The 26296-nt window shown below is 44.7% G+C and overlaps 1 protein-coding gene across 5 annotated transcripts in view; it reads right to left on the bottom strand.

The window, feature by feature from the left end:
- Positions 1–26296, bottom strand: part of PLEKHA7 (pleckstrin homology domain containing A7) — a 332850-nt gene that overhangs the window by 48862 nt on the left and 257692 nt on the right. For all 5 annotated transcript variants that reach the window (XM_090032588.1, XM_090032592.1, XM_090032590.1 and 2 more), the window contains 2 exons: positions 16832–17010; positions 9442–9933 (listed from right to left, as the gene is read on the bottom strand). In XM_090032588.1, coding sequence (XP_089888714.1) covers positions 9442–9933; positions 16832–17010 — 671 coding nt within the window. The remainder of the gene's footprint in view (positions 1–9441; positions 9934–16831; positions 17011–26296) is intronic.

The raw sequence follows: 26296 nt of genomic DNA, 5'->3' as shown, positions 1-26296 counted from the left end.
CTTCTGCTGTTCCAGCAGTCTTATGTTTCAGATCCCCTAATGGACCTAGTTAAAGGATGTTTTTACAGGAACTGATGTCCTTTTTCTGGCACAGAAAATATCCTTAGCTAGTCTGAGAAGGGTGTTGCTCCCTGGATGAATTTTTAATATATTAATCAAAAGTTCAGAAGTCTCAGAACACCTGTTGGGAGCTGGAGAGTGGTTGCAGTTCTCCAACAACTTCTGAAACCGCCCATTATTATCAGGAAGGGAAATAGAGGAAGTTTTTTTTTTTTACTTTCTGGGAAAAATATTTGTCTATTCCTTCAAAATGAATTTTCTACTGGGTTTTCTTAAGAAGTCTTACTATGCTGTTCAGATTCAGACACATTTGGTGAATCCATCGCTGGTATGAACACTGGCAAGGGAAGTGACATTAATATCAGACAAAAAATAGGTGCACACTATTACCAGGATGAAATCAGTTTCAGAGTGGGTCTTGTAGCCTTGAAAAAATACCTTCCTACTTTACATACTTTAGCTGGCCCACACTGGCAGCTAAATAGAGCCCTCCATGAGTTCCTTCTATCACCTGAACAAAGGGCAAAGGTCCAGGGTCCTGAGGTTGAACTAAGGCACTCTTCAAATTCTTCTACAGATATATTCTGAGGCAGCTCTGGATTGGGTGTGGAGGTGCATGTACATACCCTATCAGGTAGCAAAAAAAACATGCGCTAGTAGCCTCACTACTGGATCCTCACTCAGACATGAAGACAAGCAGCATTATCATGGCCTGAATTGATGACAAGTAAGTTAATGGGTGACAGTCTGAAGAAGAGGTAGTAGGGATGTTGCCTGAGAGTCTTTGAAGTGTCTACAGCCCACAGAGTATAAAATAGGGGAGCACTGACAGAGATTTTGGGAGCTGATACAGATAGCCGATTTTTAAGGAGGCATATCAGCCAATACCAATCCGATTTCCGATACACAGCCCTGCAGCTTGGAGAGCTGCATGCAGCTGGTAAGTCTGTTGTGGTGGAAGGGGAGAGGGAAGGCGGGGGGGGCAGATCAAGGCCACTGCAGTGAGAGAGGGAGCGGGACTAAGGATGGGACCACCCAGCCGGGGTTGGGTGGGGCACAGGATGGAGCCATAGCTCATCCAGGGGCTGCAGGCAGGGCGCGGGCAGTTCCTGCTGCTGCGTACAGCCCGGGACGGCATGGGGTGGGGCATGTGCTCCTGGATCTGTGTGGGAGGAGGGGGGGGGGGGGCTGCCACTGTGGGTTGGGGCCGGCACTAGGCTCTTCCGGGGGACGGGGCGGAGGAAGGCTGTGCTGTGCTTGGGGCAAGTTATGTGGGGGGGGACTGCAGCCACCCCAAAATTCACCATAGCCCACTCATAGCACTCCCTCCCAGTGCCACTGCTGCCAGCTCTAAGTGTAGCCCCACCCCAACCCCCCCTCACACACGCACACCGGGAAGAGCCCAGCACAGCCTTGGCCCCAGCCCACAGTGGCAACCCACCCCGCCCACATCTCACGCAGATCCAGGGACACATGCCACCCCGGGGTGCATGCAGCAGCAGGATCCATCCCTGCCCCTGAACCCCCTGGATGAGCTGTGGCTCCAGCCCACACCCTGCCCTGCCCCAGCTGGGCAGCCCCAACCCTACCTGCACTCCCTCCCTCACCACAGGGGCCTCGATCTGTGTGCATGCACAGGCATTTGTTGGCCATATTATCAGCCACATCACGCCAATGTCCGATATAGTTAATTTTCTTTACGTCAGTGCCATTCCAATATCAGACTGATGCATCAGTGCACCTCTATTATAAAAGGAGAGAGATCATGGGATTTTTTGTTTTGTTTTGTTTCTACTTACTGCCCTCTTTTATGGGGAGGTGGCTATTTTCCCCCCGAAATAGATGTTTGACTGAAGCAGAAATCCCAAAGCAGACATGTTGATGCTGGAGGACAAGTCTGGGGTCACTTCTGTGTAAGGCAATGGCTCTCAACCCTTTTAACTCAAGGTACCCCCTTGAAAAATGCCAGCTTTTAGTTTTCACTCGTTTTCTGACTACAGAAAAATAATACGGCAGTTCTTCTTTTGCAAAGAATTCAAAAAGACTACAAGTCAGAATATTTTTAACACTATGGATTTCTGTTTGAAATATCTAGGTTTATCTTGCAAATCATGAAACGCCACATTCTTCACACTCCAAACAGAGCAAGAGATCCGAGAGGACCCAGAAGAGGAGGAGACGCGTGCTCGTCATAGGCGATTCCATCCTGAGAGGTGCGGAAGGGCCCATTTGTCGCCAGGACCCTTCAGCACGAGAGGTCTACTGCCTGCCTGGAGCTAAGATTCGGGATGTGACGGAGGTAATCCAGGCCAGGATCAAGCCCACCGATTACTACCCCATGGTCCTTGTCCATGTGGGTACTAATGATGTGGCCAGGAGAACCCCCGATCACCTGATGGCGGACTACCAGGCTCTGGGCGGCGTGCTGAGGGAATTCGGTGCACAGGTGATATTCTCTTCCATCCTACCAGTGAACGGACGTGGCAGACGGCATGAGAACTGCATTCGAGAGACCAACTGGCGGCTTCGGCAGTGGTGTCTCGAGGCAGGCTTCGGCTTCGTGGACAATGACCCACACATTACAACGAGGGACATGCTCAGCTGGGATGGGCTTCACCTGTCCCCCAAAGGTAAGCGTGTGTTTTCTTACAGGTTGGCGGATCTCCTCCAGTGGGCTTTAAACCAGGCTCGTCGGGGGGAGGGGAAGATGAGGGCGGGGGAAGCTGTGGACCACCAAACCAGGTGGCACCAACAAGGACAGCCCAGCCTGAAGAAAGAGAGCTTTGGGAACATGAAAGACAGGGGGTGGACAGCAATACGGCACAGGTAAGGAACGAGAAGGTAAGAGACAAAGAGCCCTTTGGGACTTGGAGCGGGGGGGCAGCAAAGGCACCAGTCGCAGGGCTCAAGTGCCTATATACTAATGCTAGGAGCATGGGGAACCAGCAGGATGAACTAGCGCTCCTGGTTGCACTAAACGCCTATGACTTAGTGGGGCTGACGGAAACCTGGTGGGATTCATCCCATGACTGGGCGGTACATATCGAGGGCTATAGATTGTACAGAAAGGACAGGGTGGGGAAAAAGGGGGGAGGGGTTGCGCTCTATGTTAAGGAGCAATATACATCAACCCTCATCAAGACAGAATCAAAGGATGAGGAAGTAGAAGGACTGTGGGTTAGGCTAAATGGGGGGCAAGGAGAAAAGGATTTGGTGGTAGGGGTCTGCTACAGACCCCCACATCAAGGGGAAGAAAGAGATTTGGGGCTCCTGAGGCAACTCTCGGAGACCATAAAAGCTAAAGAGGCGGTGGTCATGGGGGACCTAAACTACCCGGACATCTGTTGGGAGACACAGACAGCAAAGTCCCACCGCTCACGCAGGTTTCTAACCTGTGTACAGGACCTCCACCTGACGCAGGAGGTACATGGTCCCACTAGGGGGAATGCCTTACTGGATCTGGTATTGGCAACGGGGGATGACATAGTAGGGGACCTACAGATTGGTAGCCATCCGGGGGACAGTGATCACCTAAAAATACAATTCAACATAAGGCGTCGAGTGGGTAAGGTAACTAGTAGGGTGAACGTGCTGGACTTTAGGAAAGCTGATTTCAGTGAACTCAGGCGATTAGTGAAGGACGCACTACAGAGTAGTAGTTTTGAAATGATGGGAGCCCAAGAAGGGTGGCTGTGCCTTAAGGAAACTATCCTTCGAGCACAAAGCGAGACGATCCCCGTGAGAGGTAAAAGAGGGAAAGGGGCCAGAAGGCTTCCCTGGCTGACCAGAGAAATCCAGGGCAGACTAAGGGCCAAAAGGGGAGCACATAAAAAGTGGAAACAGGGAGAGATCACCAAAGAGGAATATACCTCTTCTGCTCGTGCTTGTAGGGAGGCAGTTAGACAGGCCAAAGCTACCATGGAGCTGAGGATGGCAACCCAAGTAAAAGACAATAAGAAATTGTTTTTTAGATATATAGGGAGTAAAAGGAAGGCCCAGGGAGGAATAGGACCTCTGCTAAATGGGCAGAAACAATTGGTGACAGACAGAGGGGACAAGGCTGAACTCCTCAACGAGTTCTTCGCCTCAGTGTTCCTAAGCGAGAGGCATGACAAGTCTCTCACTGGGAGTGTAGGGAGGCAGCAGCAAGGCACCAGACTTCCATGCGTGGACCCTGAGGTGGTGCAGGGTCACTTGGAAGAACTGGATGCCTTTAAGTCGGCAGGCCCGGATGAGCTCCATCCGAGGGTACTGAAGGCACTGGCCGACATCATTGCAGAGCCACTGGCGGAAATATTTGAACGCTCGTGGCGCACGGGTCAAGTCCCGGAGGACTGGAAAAGGGCCAATGTGGTTCCCATTTTCAAGAAGGGGAGGAAGGAGGACCCGGGCAACTATAGGCCAGTTAGTCTCACCTCCATCCTTGGCAAAGTCTTTGAAAAAATTATCAAGGCTCACATTTGTGAGAGCCCGGCAGGGCAAGTTATGCTGAGGGGAAACCAGCATAGGTTCGTGGCAGGCAGATCGTGCCTGACCAATCTAGTCTCTTTTTATGACCAGGTTACAAAATGCCTCGACGCAGGAGGAGGGGTGGATGTCGTATACTTGGACTTCAGGAAGGCCTTTGATACGGTATCCCACCCCATACTGGTGAACAAGTTAAGGGGCTGTGACTTGGATGACTGCACAGTCCGGTGGGTGGAGAATTGGCTGGAGGGTCACACCCAGAGAGTCGTGGTGGATGGGTCGGTTTCGACCTGGAAGGGTGTGGGCAGTGGGGTCCCGCAGGGCTCGGTCCTTGGACCGATACTCTTTAATGTCTTCATCAGCGACTTGGATGAGGGAGTGAAATGTACTCTGTCCAAGTTTGCAGATGACACTAAGCTATGGGGCGAAGTGGACACGCCAGAGGGCAGGGAGCAGCTGCAAGCAGACCTGGACAGGTTAGACAAGTGGGCAGAAAACAACAGAATGCAGTTCAACAAGAAGAAATGCAAAGTGCTGCATCTAGGGAGGAAAAATGTCCAGCACACCTACAGCCTAGGAAATGACCTGCTGGGTGGCACGGAAGTGGAAAGGGATCTTGGAGTCCTAGTGGACTCCAAGATGAACATGGGTCGGCAGTGTGACGAAACCATCAGAAAAGCCAATGGCACTTTATCGTGCATCAGCAGATGCATGACAAATAGGTCCAAGGAGGTGATACTTCCCCTCTATCGGGCGCTGGTCAGACCGCAGCTGGAGTACTGCGTGCAATTCTGGGCGCCGCACTTCACGAAGGATGCGGATAATCTGGAGAGGGTCCAGAGAAGGGCCACTCATATGGTTAAGGGCCTGCAGGCCAAGCCCTACGAGGAGAGACTAGAGAAACTGGACCTTTTCAGCCTCCGCAAGAGAAGGTTGAGAGGCGACCTGGTGGCTGCCTATAAGTTCATCAGGGGGGCACAGAAGGGAATTGGTGAGTATTTATTCACCAAGGCTCCCCCGGGGGTTACAAGAAATAATGGCCACAAGCTAGAAGAGAGCAGATTTAGAATGGATATTAGGAGGAACTTCTTCACAGTTCGAGTGGCCAAGGTCTGGAACGGGCTCCCAAGGGAGGTGGTGCTCTCCCCTACCCTGGGGGTCTTCAAGCGAAGGCTAGATGTGTATCTAGCTGGGGTAATGTAGGCCCAGCACTCTTTCCTGCTTATGCAGGGGGTCGGACTCGATGATCTATTGAGGTCCCATCCGACCCTAGCATCTATGAATCTATGAATCTATGTTTGTGCACCTAATAGTGCTAAGATAGCATATGGGACCATGAAAGGATCCCCTTGAAAAGATCTCAAGGCAGCTCTGAGATCCTGCAGCAGGCACCCTGGTTGAGAATCACTGGAGGAGGGACTGTCTGCAGCAACACTAAAGCTATTTGGTTTTCAATGCCAACATACATTTAAGCAGCTTTGCAGTGCTTCCTGTAGAGTGCTATGAAAATCTCAGTCTCCAGTCTGTGGAGGGAGCAAAAAGTTCAGATTGGGTTTATTCTACTTGTTATAAAGTTACAACCTTGGTTAAGACAGGTGTAGTCCTGAGAACACAATGGCAGTTCTGTTTACCTGAATTGCAGGAAGGTAGCTCACCAAGAAGTGCAAACATTCTTGCACTCCCTTACATAAGGCTGCACTCAGAATATCTCCTCAGTGGATACAGCTTTTAAAGGACGTTCCCCAGGTTATTGCTACTATTCTGGATCTCAAGTGGGAATGTCTGGAGGCCCTCATAGAAGTGAATGTATTTTTCCTAAACCATACAAGTCAAGAAGGGAAAAGCTCCCTATTTCACCTGAAATAAATTTCTTACCCTTTATTTTGGAGGGGAGGATTATTGCTTTCCAAGTAAATACACTTGTATAGAGCACTGAATAGATTCAGTTTAGCTTTGGCTGATTAGCAGAATTAAGAAGAAGAACAACAAAAATAACAACACACACAAAATATCAGATTATTTTTAAAATTCTGTATTCCTTATGTCTGCCCACACACTGAAACAGTCAGAGGTCGTGTGGTCCTAACCTGGAATTACCCAACAAGAAAAATTACTCACACTCTCTTTTTACTCTATTTAACATGGCTTCATATGGACTGAGGTGGTCTACCTGCATGTTGTTGCAATGTGGGATTACAGGCTTGGTTTATGGCTTGAGCTAGAAAACCACTGTGGCTCAGCACCTATAAAGTTTTTAAAATCTTCAAGCTACTCTTTATAAAATAGCACTTTTAAAATTTATGTATCCATCATATTTCAGAAAATAAGTATTACACGTGTTGCTGAAAAAATGATGAGTTCTACATATTACATGCTGGAGGCTTATTTTTATTTAGTTTATGGAATGATAGCCTAAACCATTAACTGTGGCATACCGTAAAACATACTAAAATCCAACAAGTTAAAATAAAAAACAATTACATCCATCATATTTTAAAATTAATACTATCTTAACATTTCTAATGTGTTCTTTATCACAGCGCCAAATGCTTTACCACCTGTAAACCAGACCCTATTCCATCCATTAGGTGCCTAAATGTAATCCTAATCTACCTTGTTAAATCTTTGAAAAGCCATTAACGTGCAATTCTACAATGCTCTTAAGGCTAAAATTATAGCATAAATCACAAAAAGCTGCAAGGAGGAAAAAAACTCACTCATTCAGCTTTGGCATTAATGGGTTTTTTTCAGACAAGAGACCTAGGTGCCTAAAAGATGGAGTAGAATCTGGCGTGCATGTGCAGTAATAATTGTAATTTCAAATCTTTACCACTGCAATGCATTGGTCTCTGACAGAAATACAGTAGATGTTTTGCAAAAGCAGCACCCATGTGTCTTCAGGGGAGAAACTAAAAAACAGTAATATAATTAAACTACTATATAAAGATAACAGTTATGTAGGAAAAGAGTGAAAGTGAAAAGAAAAAAAAAACAATCCTCCCTCCCCCACCCTGCAATTTGTATTTAGTTAATGCAACCAGGTCTTGCAAAATGTTGATGATCATAGTGAGCCATGTCTCATTCAACAGATGGCACTTACAACTGTGGCATACATAACACCAGGCTGAAGTTTTGCATAATACTGAATAAGAAGAAAAACTGATGCCATAATGTGATCCCTGTTGATTTTCCTAACATTTCTGTCCGTTGAGGTACTAATCTAATCAGGTCTAGTTATTGCCTTTAATTTGGAGGGAGGTGGAAATATTGGCAAAGGTATTCCATAGCACTGAATATAGCTGTCAACAGTTACATTAGTTTTTAATGCTACAATAGTTCTATTCATTCAAATCTGTATTTAAAAATGTGGGAGCAGGGGGTTCCGAAGGCTTTCGTATTAGCTCTAAAAGAACAAATCAGTATAGTATGCTTTATTTCATGTATTAGCAATATTGTATGTTGAAAAGAATTAAAAAGTGCATTTTTCCTGCTATTAAGTACCTATCCAAACAAAAAATATGTAAGTAAAACTTAACCACGATTTGAAAACGAATGATTAAATATTACTGAAAAAAGATTATGGGTCTCTGAGACAGGTGATTTTGGAAGAAAGAGGGCAAAAGAAGGAATGAGGTGAAAAGACTGTACTTCCGTATCATTTGTATTAATAAATTAGAGCAATCTCTCACTGGACCAGCAGCAGAGGAATGCTAGTTTTAATTAGCAGTTCAGAAAAAAAATATAAGGTTATATTCTGCTTCAAAGTCATATATTTGCTTGTATCCTATTAGTCTAAATTATCATTTCATCTCAATTTTTGTAGTTCTCACTAATATCTAAGGCTCTGATCCTGCAAGTAGGAGAATTCCAGCATGGGCACACATACCTAACCAGGATTCCACACAGAATGATTCACAAGATAAGAAATTAAGTGGAAGCACCGACCGATCCTTTAATCAGCCTGTCACTTCAATACACACACATACAGACGTATATAAAAATGTATGTGTCTGTTTGCATGCCCATATATACTACATATACACGCATGAATGCACAGTTTGAAAACATTCAATTGGAGACGAATGGAAACTATTGTGTATTCTATCCATTTGTACATTATGACTGTCATAATTTTCACAGCCTGAAAAGAAACAAGATACTATAGGAACATTTCAATGAGGTTTTATAAGGCAGGTTGTATACTCAAAGATCCAGGTACATTTCTTATTTTGTTATATACCAAAACAACCTATGTACAATATTGTGGAGAAGAAAAAAGATCAAATTTTGAAATCTATACTTTTTCCCTTGTTCTTAAATGGAAAGACAAAAGCTAAAAAAGCTACAGGGTTTTTTTTAAAGAATAAAAGACTGCTCTGAGAGGTAAATTTTTGGATTCTGGCACTTCCATTTTGAATAAAACATTATTGCAATTTTTAATTGAATACCAGTATGATCAAAGAGAATACAAGCATATTCCAGCTTTTTATCTTTTCTGATCACAAAATGGAAATACATTTTAAGAAACTGTTATAATATGTTTCATACTGAGTTTTCCAGGATACAGAATATAAATTTGAAGTATTACTCTGTATTGCATAGAACAGGAAAACTAGTATTAATTTGTTGTGTGCCACCTTATTCTGGTGGCATTGAAATGGTATAAAACAACTTATCTAATATAGACAAGGTTCTTTGGCTAGCTATGATGTCTTTTATTAGACCAACTAAATAGTTAGAAAAATTGTTCTTTGCAAGCTTTCAGGTACAAACACCCTTCTTCAAGCAATAGAGAGAGTCTGTTGGTATGTGTGTGCTCTCCTGGGTAGAATAGATAATAGAATAGATACTTAGATAACAGAACTTATCTAATACAAGTATTCATTTATTTTGAGAACAGTGCCCATTACTAACCTTCTTGTGTCTCCTTTCTGGACTTTTACCCAATGCTCTACTTGAGCCAGGTTATTTTTCCTTTGTGTCTGTTTATCTGGGTTGGCTCTGGGAACAAACCCTCTTTTATATGAGCTGGTACCATTCTGCTCCACTGGGCCTGCACTTGTGCTTAATGAACTAGGAAGTGTCCCATTCTTCTCAACTGGCTGAGGCTGAGCTACTTGAGGCCGAGCCATGCTCGTAAAATCTGAAAATGCTGAATCAACTTCTGGTGATGTTACTGGGCGCTTGGCTTTTCCCCTCTTGGCTTCCAGAGTCTCCTTTCTAAAGACATAATACTCCTCATCTTCCCTTTCTTTTCTTGTATCTTCATGCTTATCATATCCAAAGGTGTCAGTTGTTTTTTGATAACTCTCCTTCCTATCAGACGTCTCCACCTTTGCATACTCTTTATAGGCATCCACGTGGTTTGTTTGAGGACCAGCTTGCTGATCCATTTTTTCTGTTTCTCTAAAAAAGAAAATTCATGCTTGAAGTGTAAACAACTTTACTGTGAAATTTTAACAGGAAAGTAAGTGCAGGGTTAGCAAACAGGGCACAATAGATTCTATAGCCTGTAATAGATCTGATACATCATGACTGTATGACCACAGACAGGACTAGGTAACATTCCTTTGCTCTTCTTTCTATCTAAAGATGAGCTCTCAACAAGTATCAATGAAGCAACAGAAACGTTTATATTTAACTATACAAACTATATATTCAACATTTACAGAATTTTTGAAAAATAAATTGAAAATATCAATAACTGTAAATAATAAACTGTACATAAATGAAACTAAGTTATGTGGGTAGAAAGGGAGCTACAGACATCCTTTCCTTGGAAATAGTTTCAAATCACTTATTTGGTAGAAGCTTCTTTACTTCAAAGGCATAAAAAGAATTGTTTTCTTGCGTTTTTGTAAGTTCCAAGGATAAGCCATTCCTGGCATGGGTGATACAGCCCTAAATAGAGATAGGTGCCCCCATGCAAGCCAAGGGAATCATTCCAGCTTCTCCAGTTTGGCAGCAAAATCCTGCAAAGATCTTCTCAAGAACATCTTCAAAAAAACTTTTTAAATGCCCTTTCCAAAGCACTCTGCTTTATTTGCCTTTTGCCTATATCTTTCTAAACATCCAAAGAAGATTAGTCAGGAAAACCCTATAAAGTCATTAATTGGGTACTAATATTAAATTGGTTTATATTGCTTTTGATGGCTAACCCACTTCATTTGTAACTTCACTTATGAGCTTTTGTGCAACCTTTTATTTACATCGGCAGTTTGTTGAGATATAAGGTATCACCGCTCTCAAAGTAGCACTTCACCCCAATCTATAAGAAGTACGTTTACCTTGCCTTTTGCCTTATGCTAACTCAGTGTACTGATTTTCAACCAGGGTGCCAGGGCAGCAGAGAGGCAGTGAAATCTTTGGAAGGGTGCCAGAAGATGTGAGGAAATAATTGAAGAGATAAACACAGTGGAAGAACATAAGTGCAGGCTCACCTTGTCCCTGCCTAGCTGCTGCCCCACCCCAGTGCCGCAAAGAAGTAACTGCATAAGTAAATAAAGTAGTTTTTAAATGGTCACAAAAGTTATGGAGGGTGCCTTGAAGCTAAAAAGGCTGAGAACCACTGCCCTAGTGTGATGTGGCAATTAGCTTCAGAAGAGTAAGATCAGCTGTGAAGCCTTATCTTGTTATACTCATTTGTTAAACCCAACTACAACTTTGACAGATATACTTTAAAATATCAAAGGCATTGCATAGCTATTAACTCTAATTTCTATATAAATGGGGTATCAGTTCAAAGATGCTGGGTCACAGAGGTCCAGAACTAGGTGTCTACTTATCACTGAAACATGTCAATAGCCATATCCCCAAACAGTGTTTTAGACCTTTCTTTTAAGTGTTGGACACTGGTAATACTGCTAAAATTATCTGTGCAGGAGAAGCAAATCCAGGGCCATATTTCTTCATGGAGGTCCCCTATGATCCACCCTGTGCCGTCTTCCAACTTCACTGTGTAGGGATCAGAAGAACGAAGAGCAATGGATAGTGTGGTACAGAGCCCCAGAGGAGCTTATAACAGGGATGGGCAATTATTTTCGGCTTAAGGAGGTTTGGTGAGCTGTCAAGGACTGCATGGGTAGCCCCACCCTTGACGGTTGCCCTGCCCCCATCTTGGGACCAGAAGTCCCATCCCTAAACCCCTGACCTTTGCCACTGGAAGTCCCTCCACTTGCCCCCCAGAAATACTCCTTTTGGGAAGGGGGAGTTGCCATTCTAGAACCAAAAAAACCCAAATCATACACTAAAAGTCAAATGCCTACTATAACTTATTTTAATTGTATTACAAAAAATATTTTGGTCATGATTTATGTTTGTGTACTCTATATAGAGGTGATTGCATATTAACTACAAAATAAATTCTTAGTCTTTTATATTGTGTAGGGGGGTGTTACTGGGGGGGGTGTGCATGTGTGGTGGGGTGGGAGAAATTTTTGAGGGGGTATGGCTGTGTGTGGGGGGCATAGGGTATGTTGGAGGTTTGTGTTGCATTTGTGGGGTGTGGGTATGTGGCTTTGCAACACACTGGTCTCTGGAACACACTCCTCTCCTGCAGTTACTGCAGGCAACACTGGGGTGTATGGGGGGGTGCATTTGTGGGGTGTGAGGGAGGGTGGGAAGGGTGTGGGGACCTCTCCCCCCCACACTCCCCTCATGGTACAGCAGCAAGTGGGGGTGCTGGTGCTTGGCTCTGCACATCACAGTGAGGACTGCAGCCCTGCCAGGCTATCTGTATTGCCAGCACTCCCTGCACTCATGCAATATGGGAGGGAAGCCCCAAGCACAGGAGGGAAGCCCTAGGCACTGGAGCCAGCTGCTTTCCTCACCCCAGCCAGCTCCAGTGCCTGGGGCTTCCCTCCCATGCTGCACAATTGCAGGGAGTGCTGGCAATACAGACAGCTTGGTGTGGTGTGTGCTCCTCACCATGATGTGCAGCACTGGCCAGAGCCAGCCACCAGCACCAGCACCCCCACTGCTGCTGCCTGCCAGAGCTGCATGTCATGGGGGGGGAAATGTGAGCGGGGGCCCCACATCCCCCACCCTGCCCAGCCGAGCTCCACACTGCCCCCACCCGAGTGTGGGCTCTGCACTGCAGCCAGCCCCAGGCCTACACTCCATGCTCCCACCCAGCTGCAGCCCTGCCCCCCGCTTCCTTATCTGCTACCCAGAGGAAGCTGGATTCAGGGGAAGCCTGCAGCAGTAGCCCCACCCAGTGCTAGAGGGTATGGGTCCTTTTGCCCATGAGGGTGGGAGTGAGGCATAATAGGGTATGTTGAGGATGCAGGCAGAAGGCCTGGGTGAGGCACAATTCATTGAGGGATGCTGTGGGCCAGATGAAAGTGCCTGGTGGGCCAGATCTGGCCCGCAGGCTGTATTTTGCCCACCCCTGTTATAACATTTGAACAACTCCAGTGTCATTGACTGGGAACTGGTACACAACTGTCCCTGGACAGAAGTGGCCACATGTACACTGGGTGCTTCTACATGTGCTATTAATGTGCAGCAATAAACTCTGGGTCATACTGCACCAGAGTTTATTGTTTCAAGGTGTCATGTTTGAACATGTGCCTGGGACCACAGCTTGTTGAGCCAGGTCAGAGCAACCCTATCTGGCAGGAGGCCCAGGAAGATTGCCTGCAAGCCCGGGGTTGCTCTGACATGGCTCAATGTGTTGCAGAAGAGTGCTTCAGTACAGGGCAGACACCAGGTAGCCCCAGCATCAAAACACTTGGGCTCCAGCCAGCCCCATCAGTGTCTAAAGGTGCATTGCTGTGAAGTAAAAAACTCCATCATGGGATAGTACTTGTGTTTACTATCTACAGAAGAGTTAATTAGTTTATTCTTCCCTAATAGCACTGCACATGTAGATGTTAAGACGTTTACTGTGGAGCTAATTAGGCAACGCCTCAATAAACGTCTCATGGAGGTCCAGCAGGCTGGAGGGGATTGGGGCTCCGTTGGGGCATGGGGGGGCAGGTGTCACCCACAAGGGATAGGGGGAGCAGGTGCAACCTATGGGTGGGGTGAAGGGGGGCAGGTATAACCTGTGGGTGGGGTGGGGTGAGCATGTACAACCCACAAGGGGTAAGGGGAACAAGTATGACCTGTGGGTGGGATGGGGGGGCAGGTATAACCCACAAAGGGTAGTGGGAGCAGGCATGACCTGTGAGTGAGGTGGGGTAGCAGGTGTGACTTGTGATGGGGGAGGGGGCAAGCATGACCCGTGAGGAGCAGGGGGAACAGGTACAACCTGTGAGAAGTTGGGGGGGGGGGGGACAGGCATGACCTACAGCTGGTATGCCCCCCACCCCCCCAGTAAAACTACACCCTCAACCCTCCCACCTCTCCCACAACCAGGGCTTACTTGCTCAGCTCTGCTAGCACCAAATGCTGATAAAAGCAAGCTGCACCCAGAACGGCTTGTGAGATGGGGGTTGAAAGCACTGGCTGGCGGGCAAAAAATAGACCAGTGTGGGGGAAGGGAGCAGCCCCTAGACTGGGGCCAGTGGCTGAGTTTTCCTAGTCCTGGGGCTGCACAGGGGAAGTGGACAGAAGTTCTTTGCACTGGTTTGATACTACATAGATCCAGGTTTATCTTAAACCAGGTTCTGCAATTTTTAAACTGGTTTGTGTGCATGGAACTTCTGTTCTGTTACAGGTTTAGACTGACTGCTGGTCACTGAGACAAGGTCTGAAAGTGTAAGGTTGGCACTGGGACAAGCTAAGTTTAAATCAGGAGTCTATTTTGAACCAAATTTAACCTCCCAAATGGCTGTACTTAGCCTTAGGGATGCATTGCTGCCAAAATGCCACCAAGGGGTGGTACAGTACCCAGACCATCAAACCTGCAATGGATCAAAACCTGGAGTTTCCCCAGGATTCCCGTACAGGGGGAGGAAGACCTTAACTGGGATAAGGGCTGGCATGGAGGAGTTGCCATGTACTACAGCAGGGGGATGGGACTGTGTAACCCCATGTTCATGGTTCCTAAGGGGAAAGGTGCTCTGTTTGCCCCCCAGTAAGACTCCCCAGCTTTTCCAACCCCTGCCCTGGAAAACTGTGTCAATATCACTTCCCTGCTCTGGAACCTGGGCTGTGGGGGAAAGAGAAAGGGTTTAGAGGGGTTGCCAAGTGTTTCTTGGCCCCTGCTTCTGGGCTACCACTGCTGCTCTCCACCCAACCCACAGCCCATGCCCCACTTTCCTGGCTTGCCTCACTTTGCACAGCCCATGCCTATACCTGCCTGCACATTACTAAACTCTGTGTGGTGGTACCCAGACAGGGTGACCAGGTATGCCTGTGTGTGGGCAGGGAGAGAGTTGAGGGCTCCTGCTTCGTCATTCTTCAGGAAGGTTGCTTTGGGACTTTCCATAGTCTTACACTGAAACTTTAAAAGGACTTTCTCTAGAAAGCTGCTCAAGTACCTTTCATTGCCAGCAACTGCAGAGACAGTATGGAACATACAGGCAGGGCTGCCTGCAAGATTGCAGCATAGAGAAACAATTATTAGTTAATGGACTAATTCACTTCATACTGAGCATGGAAATAATAGCTATTTTGTTCTACTAAGTGACCATCTTGCAATGGTCCTGCCCACCCCCTCCCCCAACAAAGCAATTGACAGGTGTTTACTGTTACAGACACAACTCACCCACTACAAGCGGGGGCTACAAAGGCTGCTCCTTCCCTTCCCAGCCACCCCTCCAAACCCAGAATAAGCCTAGGATCCCCTAGCATGATAGTGAAATTGACACAGAGGCTTTCTACTTCCCCACCCCCGCAGAAGACTGACTAGACACTAGGCAAGGAATGCTTTGTGTCTGCACATAACATTGAACTGCTTCACGGAGAACCCACTCAAAAGAGTACCTGATTTTTCCAGTGTACTTTAAAAACATTCCCAGAAGTTTAAACTGATCCAAAGTGATGTGTAGCTCAACTTTTGGGGTTTAAAACGTATTTTGGAAGTTCTAAGCAGTATGCCTGTCCATACCGAGAGACTAGCCAGTGGATGAAGGAAAGGTCAGGAAATATGACTCTTTCCTGCCAGAGGAGGAAAGTGTATGGTTGAAAGGAGATAAAGAAGTTGGCCAAAATCAATTTAAGTTTGAATTAAACTATAAAATGGCTTCTATTCAATATAGTGAACACATACCTGACTGCCGTGTTCCTGACTGCTTATTTTTCCTACTACAATCAGCCCAATAGACAGTTTTTGAATTCTATGATTTCCTATTCTATGAGTTGCTATTTTTCAAGTGTGAGTTTGAAGAGATTTAAAGTGAACACTTAAATGAAGGCATAACTAATCACATTTTACGGTTTGTTCGGACATATATGTCTGGGTTCTCCAAAAATGCATTTTGATTTAAAGTTACATATGAAAAATGTCAAATATTTTATCCTTGTAGTGGAAAACGGAGAATATCACTCTAAGCTTGCTTCATACTAGCTTTAAGAGAATAAAAATCTTGTTTAAGATATGTGATAATCTTAACTACATATTACCCTGAAACACGTCATACTCTCTTCTCTTCATGGCAGGGTGGTTTTTAAATTGAATCTGTCCTACTTTCAGGCTATTTATGTCCTGTCTGAAGGAAAACAAGTTTTCTTCTGGACTCAGAAAATATTTGTAATTAGTAGCTCCCCATTTCCATCTCTTTTGAAGTTAACCACCCAGCAATTACCTTTATGTGCATTTCAGAATTTCAAATCTAGAACCGTAATTATTTTTTTTTTAATAATGCAGTTAGCATTTATGCAGCTCCAGCCAATATGCAGGACCCTATTAATTTAGGAACATAATGAAAAGAGAATTTCTCTCAAAGAGCTTGCAAACTTGTAAAATGCAGTAAGTCAAGATACTAATTGATCCTAGATCCCAACAGGAATTCATGCATTAATATTTTCATATAGAGACTGAAAAACACATTTGTTCTTTTTGGGTTGCTCAGCTTTTACTATCCACTCACTATAATACAATTTTCAGAAATTGAAAGTAGCAACCCCTCTCCGTTGCATTTGTCTCCAGGAATTTTCTCTATTGTCATAACAATTCTCAGTACAGGGCTTCATCAGTTATTTTGTACCCCCAGCTCAGCATCAGCAAAATGTATTATTTTATGACCTAGATTATTTTTAAAATTGGAGTTGCTATTAAAACATGCACAGATTAAAACAGTTAAAATGAAAGAATAGTTCTTTTCTTGTTTATAGGAATAGAAACTTATTTTGATTTTTGGGACCAACCCACCCTCCCCCACACTTATCTACAAAATTAGTGACACAGTGAACTTGCCTCTTTAATGAAAATCTGGTTTGCATCAGAGCAGCTTGATTCATGGCCCGAATCCAGCCATTCATATCCTCTTGGGTGTCTGCACTGAAGTAATATGTGCGCATCCCTGAATGCTCTGCCTGGGAGCCAATAACAGAACTCTTATTATAAATATAAGCCCTCATCCCTGTGTGGACAGCCTGCAAACAAAAAGCAAAGACAAATTGGACAGTGCTATTATTTTTTGCCTGAAAATTTATTACAGTTGCACACAGTTCTCACAGTATCTTCCTCTATGCAGAGCAGAAAGCCACTGCTGTGTAGCAAATATTGAGTTTAATGGCACCCTTATTTTTTCTTGACCAAAATGATATCCAATTAATTTCCTTTTTAATATCATTATAATATAATTGCAGCTCTTTGTTCTGTTTTTTTATTCAAGGAATTTCACCTTTTCATTTTCCCCTAAACTTATATCCTTCACTTAATATGAGCGCTATACAAAGCAAAGTGATGGATGTGCTGCAAGAATATCTTACGTGAGTCAATTTTCCTAGACTGTTGTAACAAGCAATTTGTTTACCAGAAACACAAGACAGAAGTCTTACAATACAAATAATTTGTAAACTGGCATTTTAGGAATGTTAACATTTTTTGGTTAAAGCATGTAAGCTAAAAAAACCAACAAAGTTAGCTACGACCAATTTAAGTTAGCAAGATTTATCAAATTATCACCCACATACTGCTGTATATAAAAATGTTCTTAGAAATAAAAAGCTCCCATGTGTTTTTGCAAAACAAGGGCAGTTTTATGTGTAGAAATGGTCTGTAGTCTAGAACTAAACTTTAATATTGTAATCTTTCCATTGTTTTTATATAGAGAGCTTTATAGCCAAACTTTTAGTGAATGGGTCTTTCATTTTTCAAGTCTACTTGAATCTAGACACATCTTACCCATACTTGCTAGAACATACGATACATAGATTACACAAAAAGTCAGGTTGGATACTCTATCCTAAAGCAAAGCTAAAACAAAGCTTTAATATTTCCTGTGTGTTACTTCGAAAACGGAATTCAGAAGTAGACAATCACTTCTCTTAACACCAAAAGATTAGATTTAACAGGAACTTAAAGCCATTCAGAGAATCATAAGTGAGGTCAGTAATTTCTAATAATTTTTTCAATATTACTTAGTCTTTCAAAAGCCTTTTAGCCTGGGAAATTTTGATCTTGTGTGAATTTTCAAATATTTTATACCATGTAGCATATAGTATAATCTCTTATGTGTTGCATTTTTCTTTCTGTGTTGCATTTGTGGGCACTGGAACCAATTACAAAAATCGACTCAGCTAGAAAGTTCATGCAGTGATCATGTTGGTAATTTAAGTGTCCACAGTGTTTGGACCAACTGCTACTGGCATCAACACACAGAAAAGCATGTGTAAAATAAACTGTTTTGTTTCTAATAAATATATATTTAAAATAATAAACCTCATCTCATTTAAAAAACTAAATGGACCCTATATATAATTCTTTTGTTTTGTTGAATGCTTTTACCTCTCGTTATTTTTGGTTGAAAAATAACCTACCCATTTTAGAAGCCCAGTAACAAGTTTGACGGAATAGTATTGCACAATGCTTTCTACATAATTTCAGCTATATATTCCCATGGTTTTGACATGAGACACTCACCTCAAAAAATGCAAACTTACTGCAGAGTAAAAGTTTCTATCCAGCATTTTAGCACTTAATATTTTGTAAGCAGACATTTGCCAACGGTCTCACACTCACCTACAATTCAATGGAGCCCTCTTAGTTCCTTAAAAGCTTTATGATCTACTTTGTCCTAGTGCAAGTCAGAGTGCCATCAACTTTCTTACTCCTATACCCCATATCTGAGAGATAAAGGAGGGAGCCCATTCCTGACACTCTGTTGGGAAGGTTGACCAGACTGCAGTATGACAGACAGCCGAGAAAGAAGAGGAAAATGCATCCTTTAGAAAGCATGGCTAGCAATGTCCTTCCATCTCCCATTGCCTAGATAGGGAGGCGCAGACTAGTCTCTCTCTCCTCCTGTCATTTAATTTTAACCTATGCTCTGGCTTTTGCAATGACCTCTTGCCAGTAGCTGTAGTACAGGGGGCCTTTTTTGTACAATGCTGTAGATTTAACCAATTACCTGTCTGGGGATCAGGAAATAATTTTTGTTATTGGCAAGCTTGCAGGGGGCCTGAAAGTTTTTTCACCTTCTTTGTACCATTATGGAGGTACAGGTTGCTTGAAAAGGAACAGGATGTAGTGGGAGTAGCAGGGATTGGTCATTACAACCTATGGCCAGCATCCAATGCAAGTAAAGGCATAAAGGTCCAACTCCCAAAGATAAGAAAGACCTGAGGTTCTGCTGGCAGGCCATGGACTTATAAATGAAGAGGATAGCTGATAAGTCCCTGTGACAAAGAAATTGGAAGGATGAAATTGAAGGATTTAAAGTGAAGTGAGTTTTTGGGTTAGGGTATAACCTGTAACCACACATTGGCACTATTTAAATATCTATGTGAAAAATGACAGAGGTAGAGCACGTAGAACTCCTCTCCAGTGCTAGGTTAATAAAGTTGAGGCCTGCTGCTTAAACTCATTCCTGACTGCAATTCACCTGCATGTCCTGATAAATGGTATGAGTCTTTTTTTCCCACAGAAGCCTACCATCTCTCTCAGAATAGCAGTGTTCACCATGCAACAAGAAAATGCTGCAGGATATTATATACCTACCAGACTGTACAGCGATAATATGAAAATGTAAAGTGTATGGCATGTTTCTCCCTCCAGATATTGAAGAAATCACATTCACAATATTCCCTGCTTCAGAAAGCTCAAAAAAGGTGTTGTAGTATTATCAACAAACAGGACTCTCTGAACAGCTTTTAACATGTGAAATTGGTTAAAGTAAAATTTAAACACATTACAGATATCAATTAGTAGCATGCTAAATGTGCAAGGAAAAAAAATGTTATGGTAATGACCTAAGGCTGTCACTGTTAACAGGCACAGAATTTAACAAATATTATTAAGGATAAATACAATACACTAAGCAGCCCAAAACACAACACATCCACATGCACAACAGGGAAAAAATAATATTGGTACCTATTCATGCATTCAGATGCCTTATGCTGGACAGACTGAGAAGAAAAGGCAGGCTCTCTCCCATAATGCACAGAAGGAGAAATGGAGAGAAAAACCCAAGAGCAAACCCATAAGGACAAGACAAGGACAAAAAGTTGAACAAGTTAAAATACTGATAAGATTCAGATTTTCAAAGAAAATATTTTAAATCAAAAACCTACACTACTGAAGTTATGTAATCACTAATGTTAGGTAGCCAAAAGTCACTGTTTTCATCTACGGAAATTCTAACTCCCAAGATAGAAAGAGCCACAATTACAAACGTGAAATGTGATAATTCACCCTGCAAATCAAAGGCAGTCACTTAATGAAAATACAGCAGAATAACTCTCCTTACTGTCAGGGGAAAAAGCGTCAAATATAGGATACATTTCTGAAGCAACACTAAATGAATATTCCAATCACCCATCTTAACAGTAAATCAGTTCCAAGTGAATAATGTTACCAGCAGTATGTGAAAAGAAATTACAAGTTTCTTCAGGAGGTGTCAGAAGCAGGATGGGGCAGATCTAGAGATGGTACAATGTTATGTCCACACACTCTTTTCTGACCATGTGGCAGGAGCAGCAGCCAGGGACTTTCAGTCCATGAGGAAATTAGAGTCCCCACTCCATTCTTTCCAGGATCAGAGGCATGCCCCTCCCTGCCTTCCCTGCCTGCTGCTGCTGCCCACTTGTCTTGGGGGAAAAAGGAAGTTTCTGTACTGTATGGGGGCTGGGCTCATTCTGGGACAGCCACAGTGGTGGGTGGGTTCCCTCTCCCCCATCACATGTTCCCCACCAGGCCAGGAGCAGGCACAGGCAGTGGGAACCCACTGCCTCTGTCCTAGACTGAGCCTGGCCTTGGCACAACCCAGCTGGAGTCACTCTGGAGGTATTTTTGCCCCCAGGACAGCAAGGACAAGTGTTTGTTTGGTGGGATGTGTGTTTGGGCATGTGCTCTGAGCAGCTGGGAGTGCTGCTAGCTGAATGATTGCTGCCCATTTCCTGCATGTGTCTGATAAAAGCCGTAACGTGGGGGTGGAGACTCCCTGAGCAAGCAAGCAAACAGACAGCAAAGAGGGCAAGCATTTCTCAGCCCCTCTCTTTGAAGGGGAGCCTTTAAGGTAAATTCTATCTTTATTTTAGAGTAACTAATCTAGATATTTACTGTAAGTAGCTAAAACTCGGCAGGTAAATCAATATTTAAATCCCTTGTTTAACTAGAAACTAAAGTGAGTGGGGAGTTTCTTAGAGAGTTTACCCAGAAACTCTCTCTTATCTTCCTTCAATGTAAAGTTGGTGAGAGGAAGAGGTTAGCAGGGGAAAGTGAACCTCTCAGGATCACAGAGCAGTGAACAGGCTATCTTAGCCTAGACTCTAGGCCCTAGACGGTAGTTTTCTAGAGAAGGTCTGCTTAGAGATAAGGGCAGGAACAGGTAGGTGGTAGATTTAAGAGACCCAGAGAGATAGCTCCAGGATGTCACAATGCCAGAGCCATGGCCACTGCCAGCACCTCCTCTGCTTGTGCCTGTCAAATGTCTGCTCCTGCAGGGTTGCTCACTGTTGAGGCTTCTACCTAGGTCCTGGTTTCATGCTATGAAGACTTATGTCTTGCAGATTCCTTCCAGTGACAGCCAGGTTTGGGAGTGCCTACAATGTGAACAGTGCCTCTTGGTGGTGTTCCTCAGGGAGTAGGCAAGATTGCTACAGGAGGAGGTGGCGAGGCTCTGAAGCATCCTCAGACATGAGGTGTTCATCAATTTGATGTTGGAAGAGACACCTCTAGGACTGCAGAGGAAGGACTGCCAGAAGCAGCACTGGAGAAGGAAGAGGACATGAGCTCCCAGCAAGGTGGAAGCTTGTAACTTCTGGAAGCAAGCAGAAGTCTTCGTCCCCAGCTGCCTGGAGCACAGATAAGGAGCCCTCGCAACAGAGAAGGAGCATGATCCATCAATGGAACAGGCCAGGCCAGGCCTCCCCAAAGTTGGGAAGATCAACACCACTGCCACTAAGAGGAAGTGATAGGTGGAGGTGGTGATTGGCAACTCCTTTCTGCAGGGGACAAAGATATCCACCTACCAGCATGACCTGTTGTCTCAGGAGGCCTGCTGCTTGCCCAGAGCCTAGATACGAGATATTATGGAAGATTACTGAGACTTATCCTGCCCTCTGACTACTGCCCCAAGCTGCTCATCCACGGAGCACCAATGATACTGCCAGGGGGGACCCTAAAGAGGTCAAAAGTGACTACAGGGCTCTGAGTGCAAGGGTGAAGGGAACAGGGGACTCAAGTGGTGTTCTCCTTGATCCTTCCAGTCAAAGGAAAGGGCAGCAGTACACACATCCTGTAAATCAATGGATGGCTCCACAGATGGTGTTACAGGCATTGTGGCTTCTTTTTGACCGTAAGTTGTTGTTTCAAAAAGGACTGCTAGGAAGAGCATCCACCTGATGAAGGAAGGGAAGAGCATCTTTGGAGACAGGCTTACTAACCTAGAGAGGATAGTTTTAAAACAGGTTTGACAGGAGATGGAGACCAAAGCCCTGTGGTAAGTAGGGAAGTGGGTTACCTGGAGGTAGCACAAGGAGGGGTCAACAAGGGAGGCGTTCTCATTCTTCCTGAGAAAGTAGGCCAATTGACTAGTTACCTCAGGTGTCAATACATGAATGCACAGAGCCTGGGAAACAACCAGGAAGAATTGGAAGTCCTTGCACAGTCACGGACCCATGACATGATTGGAATAACAGAGACTTGGAGGGACAGCTAGCATGACTGGAGCATTGTCATAATGGGTATAACCGGTTCAAGAAGGACAGGCATGAGAGAAAAGGAAGAGGAATTGTGCTTTATGTAACAAGAGCTGTATGACTGCTCAGAGCTCCAGTATGAAACTGTTGAAAGTCTCTCAGTTAGAGTCAGAGGAGAGAGCAACAAGGGTGATGTTGTGGTGGGTGTCTGCTGTAGATCACCAGACCAGGAGGATGAGATGGATGAGGCTTTCCTCAAACAGGTAGCAGAAATTTCCTGATCACACATGCTGGTACTCATGGGGGACTTCAATCACCTTGACATGTTCTGGGAAGGCAATACAGCAGTACACAGGCAATCCAGGAAGTTTTTGGAGAGTGCTGGGGACAATTTCCTGGTGCAAGTGCTGGAGCGGCCACCTCGGGGTCATATTCTTTTTGATCTGCTGCTCACAAGCAGGGAAGAATTGATGGGGAATGTAGAAATGGATGGTAATTTGGGCAGCAGTGACCACGAGATGATTACGTTCAGGATCCTGAGAAAAGGAAGGATGGAAACCAGCAAAGTAAGGACCCTGGGGTTCAGAAAAGCAGACTTTGACTCACTCCAGGAACACATGGGCAGGATCCCCTGGGAAGCCAGTCTGAGGGGGAAACCAGTCCAGGAGAGATGGCTGTACTTCAAAGAAGACTTCTGAGAGTGCAGGAATAAACCATCCTGATGTGCAGGAAGCCTAGCAAGTATGGCAGAAAACCAGCTTGGCTTAGCAGGGAACTCTTCAGTAAACTAAATCACAATAAGGAAGCGTATAATAAGTGGAAATTTGGACAAATACTTAGGGAAGAATATAAGAGCATTCCTCAGGCATGCAGGGAGGAATTCAGGAAGGCAAAAGCACAACTGGAGTTGCAGCTAGCAAGGGATTTGAAGTGTAACATGAAGGGTTTCTACAAGTATGTCAGTAGCAAGAGAAGGATCAGGGAAAGTGTGGGTCCCTTACTGAATCAGGGAGGCAATCTTGTGACAGAGGATGCAGAAAAGGCTGAAGTAATCAATGCCTTTTTTGCCTAAATCTTCACAGGCAAGGTCAGCTCCCAGACTACTGCACCGTGCAGTAGTTTGGGGAGGAGGTAAGCAGCTGTCAGTGGTAAAAGAACAAGTTAGGGACGCCTTAGAAAAGCTGGATGTGTAAAAGTTCATGAGGTCAGATGGGATGCACCCTAGGGTGCTGAGGGAGTTGGCTGAAGTAACTGCAGTGCCATTGGCTCTGAAAACTCATAGCAATCAGGAGAGGTCCCAGATGACTGGAAAAAGGCAAACGTAGTGCACATATTTAAGTAAGGGAAAAAGGAGGATGGAGGGAACTACAGACTAGTCAGCCTCACCTCAGTCCCTGGAAAAATCATGGGGCAGATCCTCAAAGAGTTAATTTCTAAGCACTTGGAGGAGAAGAAGGTGATTAGGAACAGTCAGTATGGATTCACCAAGGGCAAATCATGCCTGACCAACCCGATTGCCTTCTTTGATGAGATGACTGGCTCCGTGGACAAGGGCACGCCAATGGACGTGGTGTACCTTGATTTTAGCAAGGCTTTTGATAAGGTCTCCCACAACATTCTTGCAGGCACACTAGGGAAGTATGGGTTGGATGAATGGACTATCAGGTAGATAGAAAACTGGCTGTAGCATCATGCTAAGAGAGTAGTAATCAATGGTTTGATGTCTAGTTGGCAGCCAGTATCAAGTCGAGTGCCCCAGAGTTCAGACCTGGGGCCAGTTTAGTTTAATGTCTTCATCAACTACCTGGAAGTGGCATAGAGCGCACCCTCAGCAAGTTTCAGGGTGACCTAGACAAATTAGAGGATTGGGCCAAAAGAAATCTCATGAGGTTGAACAAGAACAAGTGCAAAGTCCTGTAGGATGGAACAATCCCATGCATCAGTACAACTGGGGAGGCCTGACTGGCTGGGCAGCAGCTCTGCAGAAAAGGACATGGGGTCACAGTGGCCAATAAGCTGAATATAAGCCAGCAGTGTGCCCTTGTTGCCAAGAAGGCTAATGCTATACTGGGCCGCATTGGTAGGTGTGTTGCCAGTGGGTCAAAGGAGGTAATTATTCCCCTCTATTCAGCACTAGTGACACCACATCTGGAGTAGTGTTTAGTTTTTGGGCCCCCTCACTACAGAAAGGATGTGGACAAATTGGAAAGAATCCAGCAGAGGGCAACAAAAATGGTGAGGAGGGCTGGGGCACATGACTTATGAGGAAAGACCAAGGGAACTGGGCTTATTTCGTCTACAGAAGAGGAGACTGAGAAGGGATTTAATAACAGCCTTCAACTACCTGAAGTGGGGATTGAAAGAGGATGGAGCTAGACTGTTGTCAGTGGTGGCAGATGACACAACAAGGAGCAATGGTGTCAAGTTGTAGCAAGGGAAGTTTCTCACTATGAGGGTAGTAAAACACTGGAGCAGGGTACCCAGAGTGGTGGTGGAAGCTCCACCCTTGGAGGTTTTCAAAACCCAGCTAGACAGAGCTTTGGCTGGGATGATCTAGTTGGGGATGATCCTGCTTTGAGCAGGGAGTTGGACTATATGACCTCCTGAGGTACCTTCCAACCCTAAATGTCTATGATCCTAAGGAAAGGAAGAAAGAAGAGCAGCAGAGTGAGGACCCTGAATTTCAGAAAAGTAGACTAACTCCTTCAGGGAACTGATGGGCAGGATCCCCTTGGAGGCCAGTCTGAGGGGGAAAGGAGTCCAGGAGAGCTGGTTGTACTTTAAGGAAACTGTACTAAGAGTGCAGGAATGAACCATCCCAGTATGCAGGAAGACTAGCAAGTATGGCAGACAATCAGCTTGGCTTAGTAGGGAACTCTTCAATGACCTAAAACACAAAAAGGAAACTTACAAAAAGTCAAAACAAGGACAAATGACTAGGGAGCAGTACAGGAGTATTGCTCAGGCATGCAGGGATGAAGTCAGGAAGGCCACATCACAGTTGGAGTTGTAGCTAGCAAGGTACATGAAAGGTAACAAGAAAGGCTTTTACAGCAACAAGAGGAAAATCAGAGAAAGTGTGGGTCCCTTACTGACTGGGAGAGGCAATCTAATAACAGATTATGTGGAAAAAGCTGAAGTACTCAATGTCTTTTTTACTCAGTCTTCACAGGCAAGGTTGGCTCCCAGGCTATTGCACCTGGCAGCACAGTTTGGGGAGGAGGTGAGAAGCTGACAGCAACAGGTTAGCAACTATTTTAAAAAGCCAGATGTGTACAAGTCTATGGGGCTGGATAGGATGCACCCAAGGGTGCTGAGGGAGTTGGCAGATCTGATTGCAGAACCGCTGACAATTATCTTCAAAAACTCATGGATATTGGGAGAGGTCCCAACAACTGAAAAGGGCAAATATAGTGCCTATCTTTAAGAAAGTTATGTACAAGGATCCAGGGAACTACAGACCGGTCAGCCTCATGTCAGCCTCTGGAAAAATCATGGAGCAGGTCCTTCAAGGAATCCATTTCTAGCACTTGGAGAAGGTGATTAGGAACAGTCAGCACAGGATCAACCAAGG

This window comes from Crocodylus siamensis, chromosome 2, assembly GCF_052110815.1.
Source record: "Crocodylus siamensis isolate JL-2025a chromosome 2, ASM5211081v1, whole genome shotgun sequence".
Classification (NCBI taxonomy): Eukaryota; Metazoa; Chordata; order Crocodylia; family Crocodylidae; genus Crocodylus; species Crocodylus siamensis.
The sequence above is the reverse complement of the archived record's forward strand: the minus strand, read 5'-3'. Positions and strand labels throughout refer to the sequence as shown.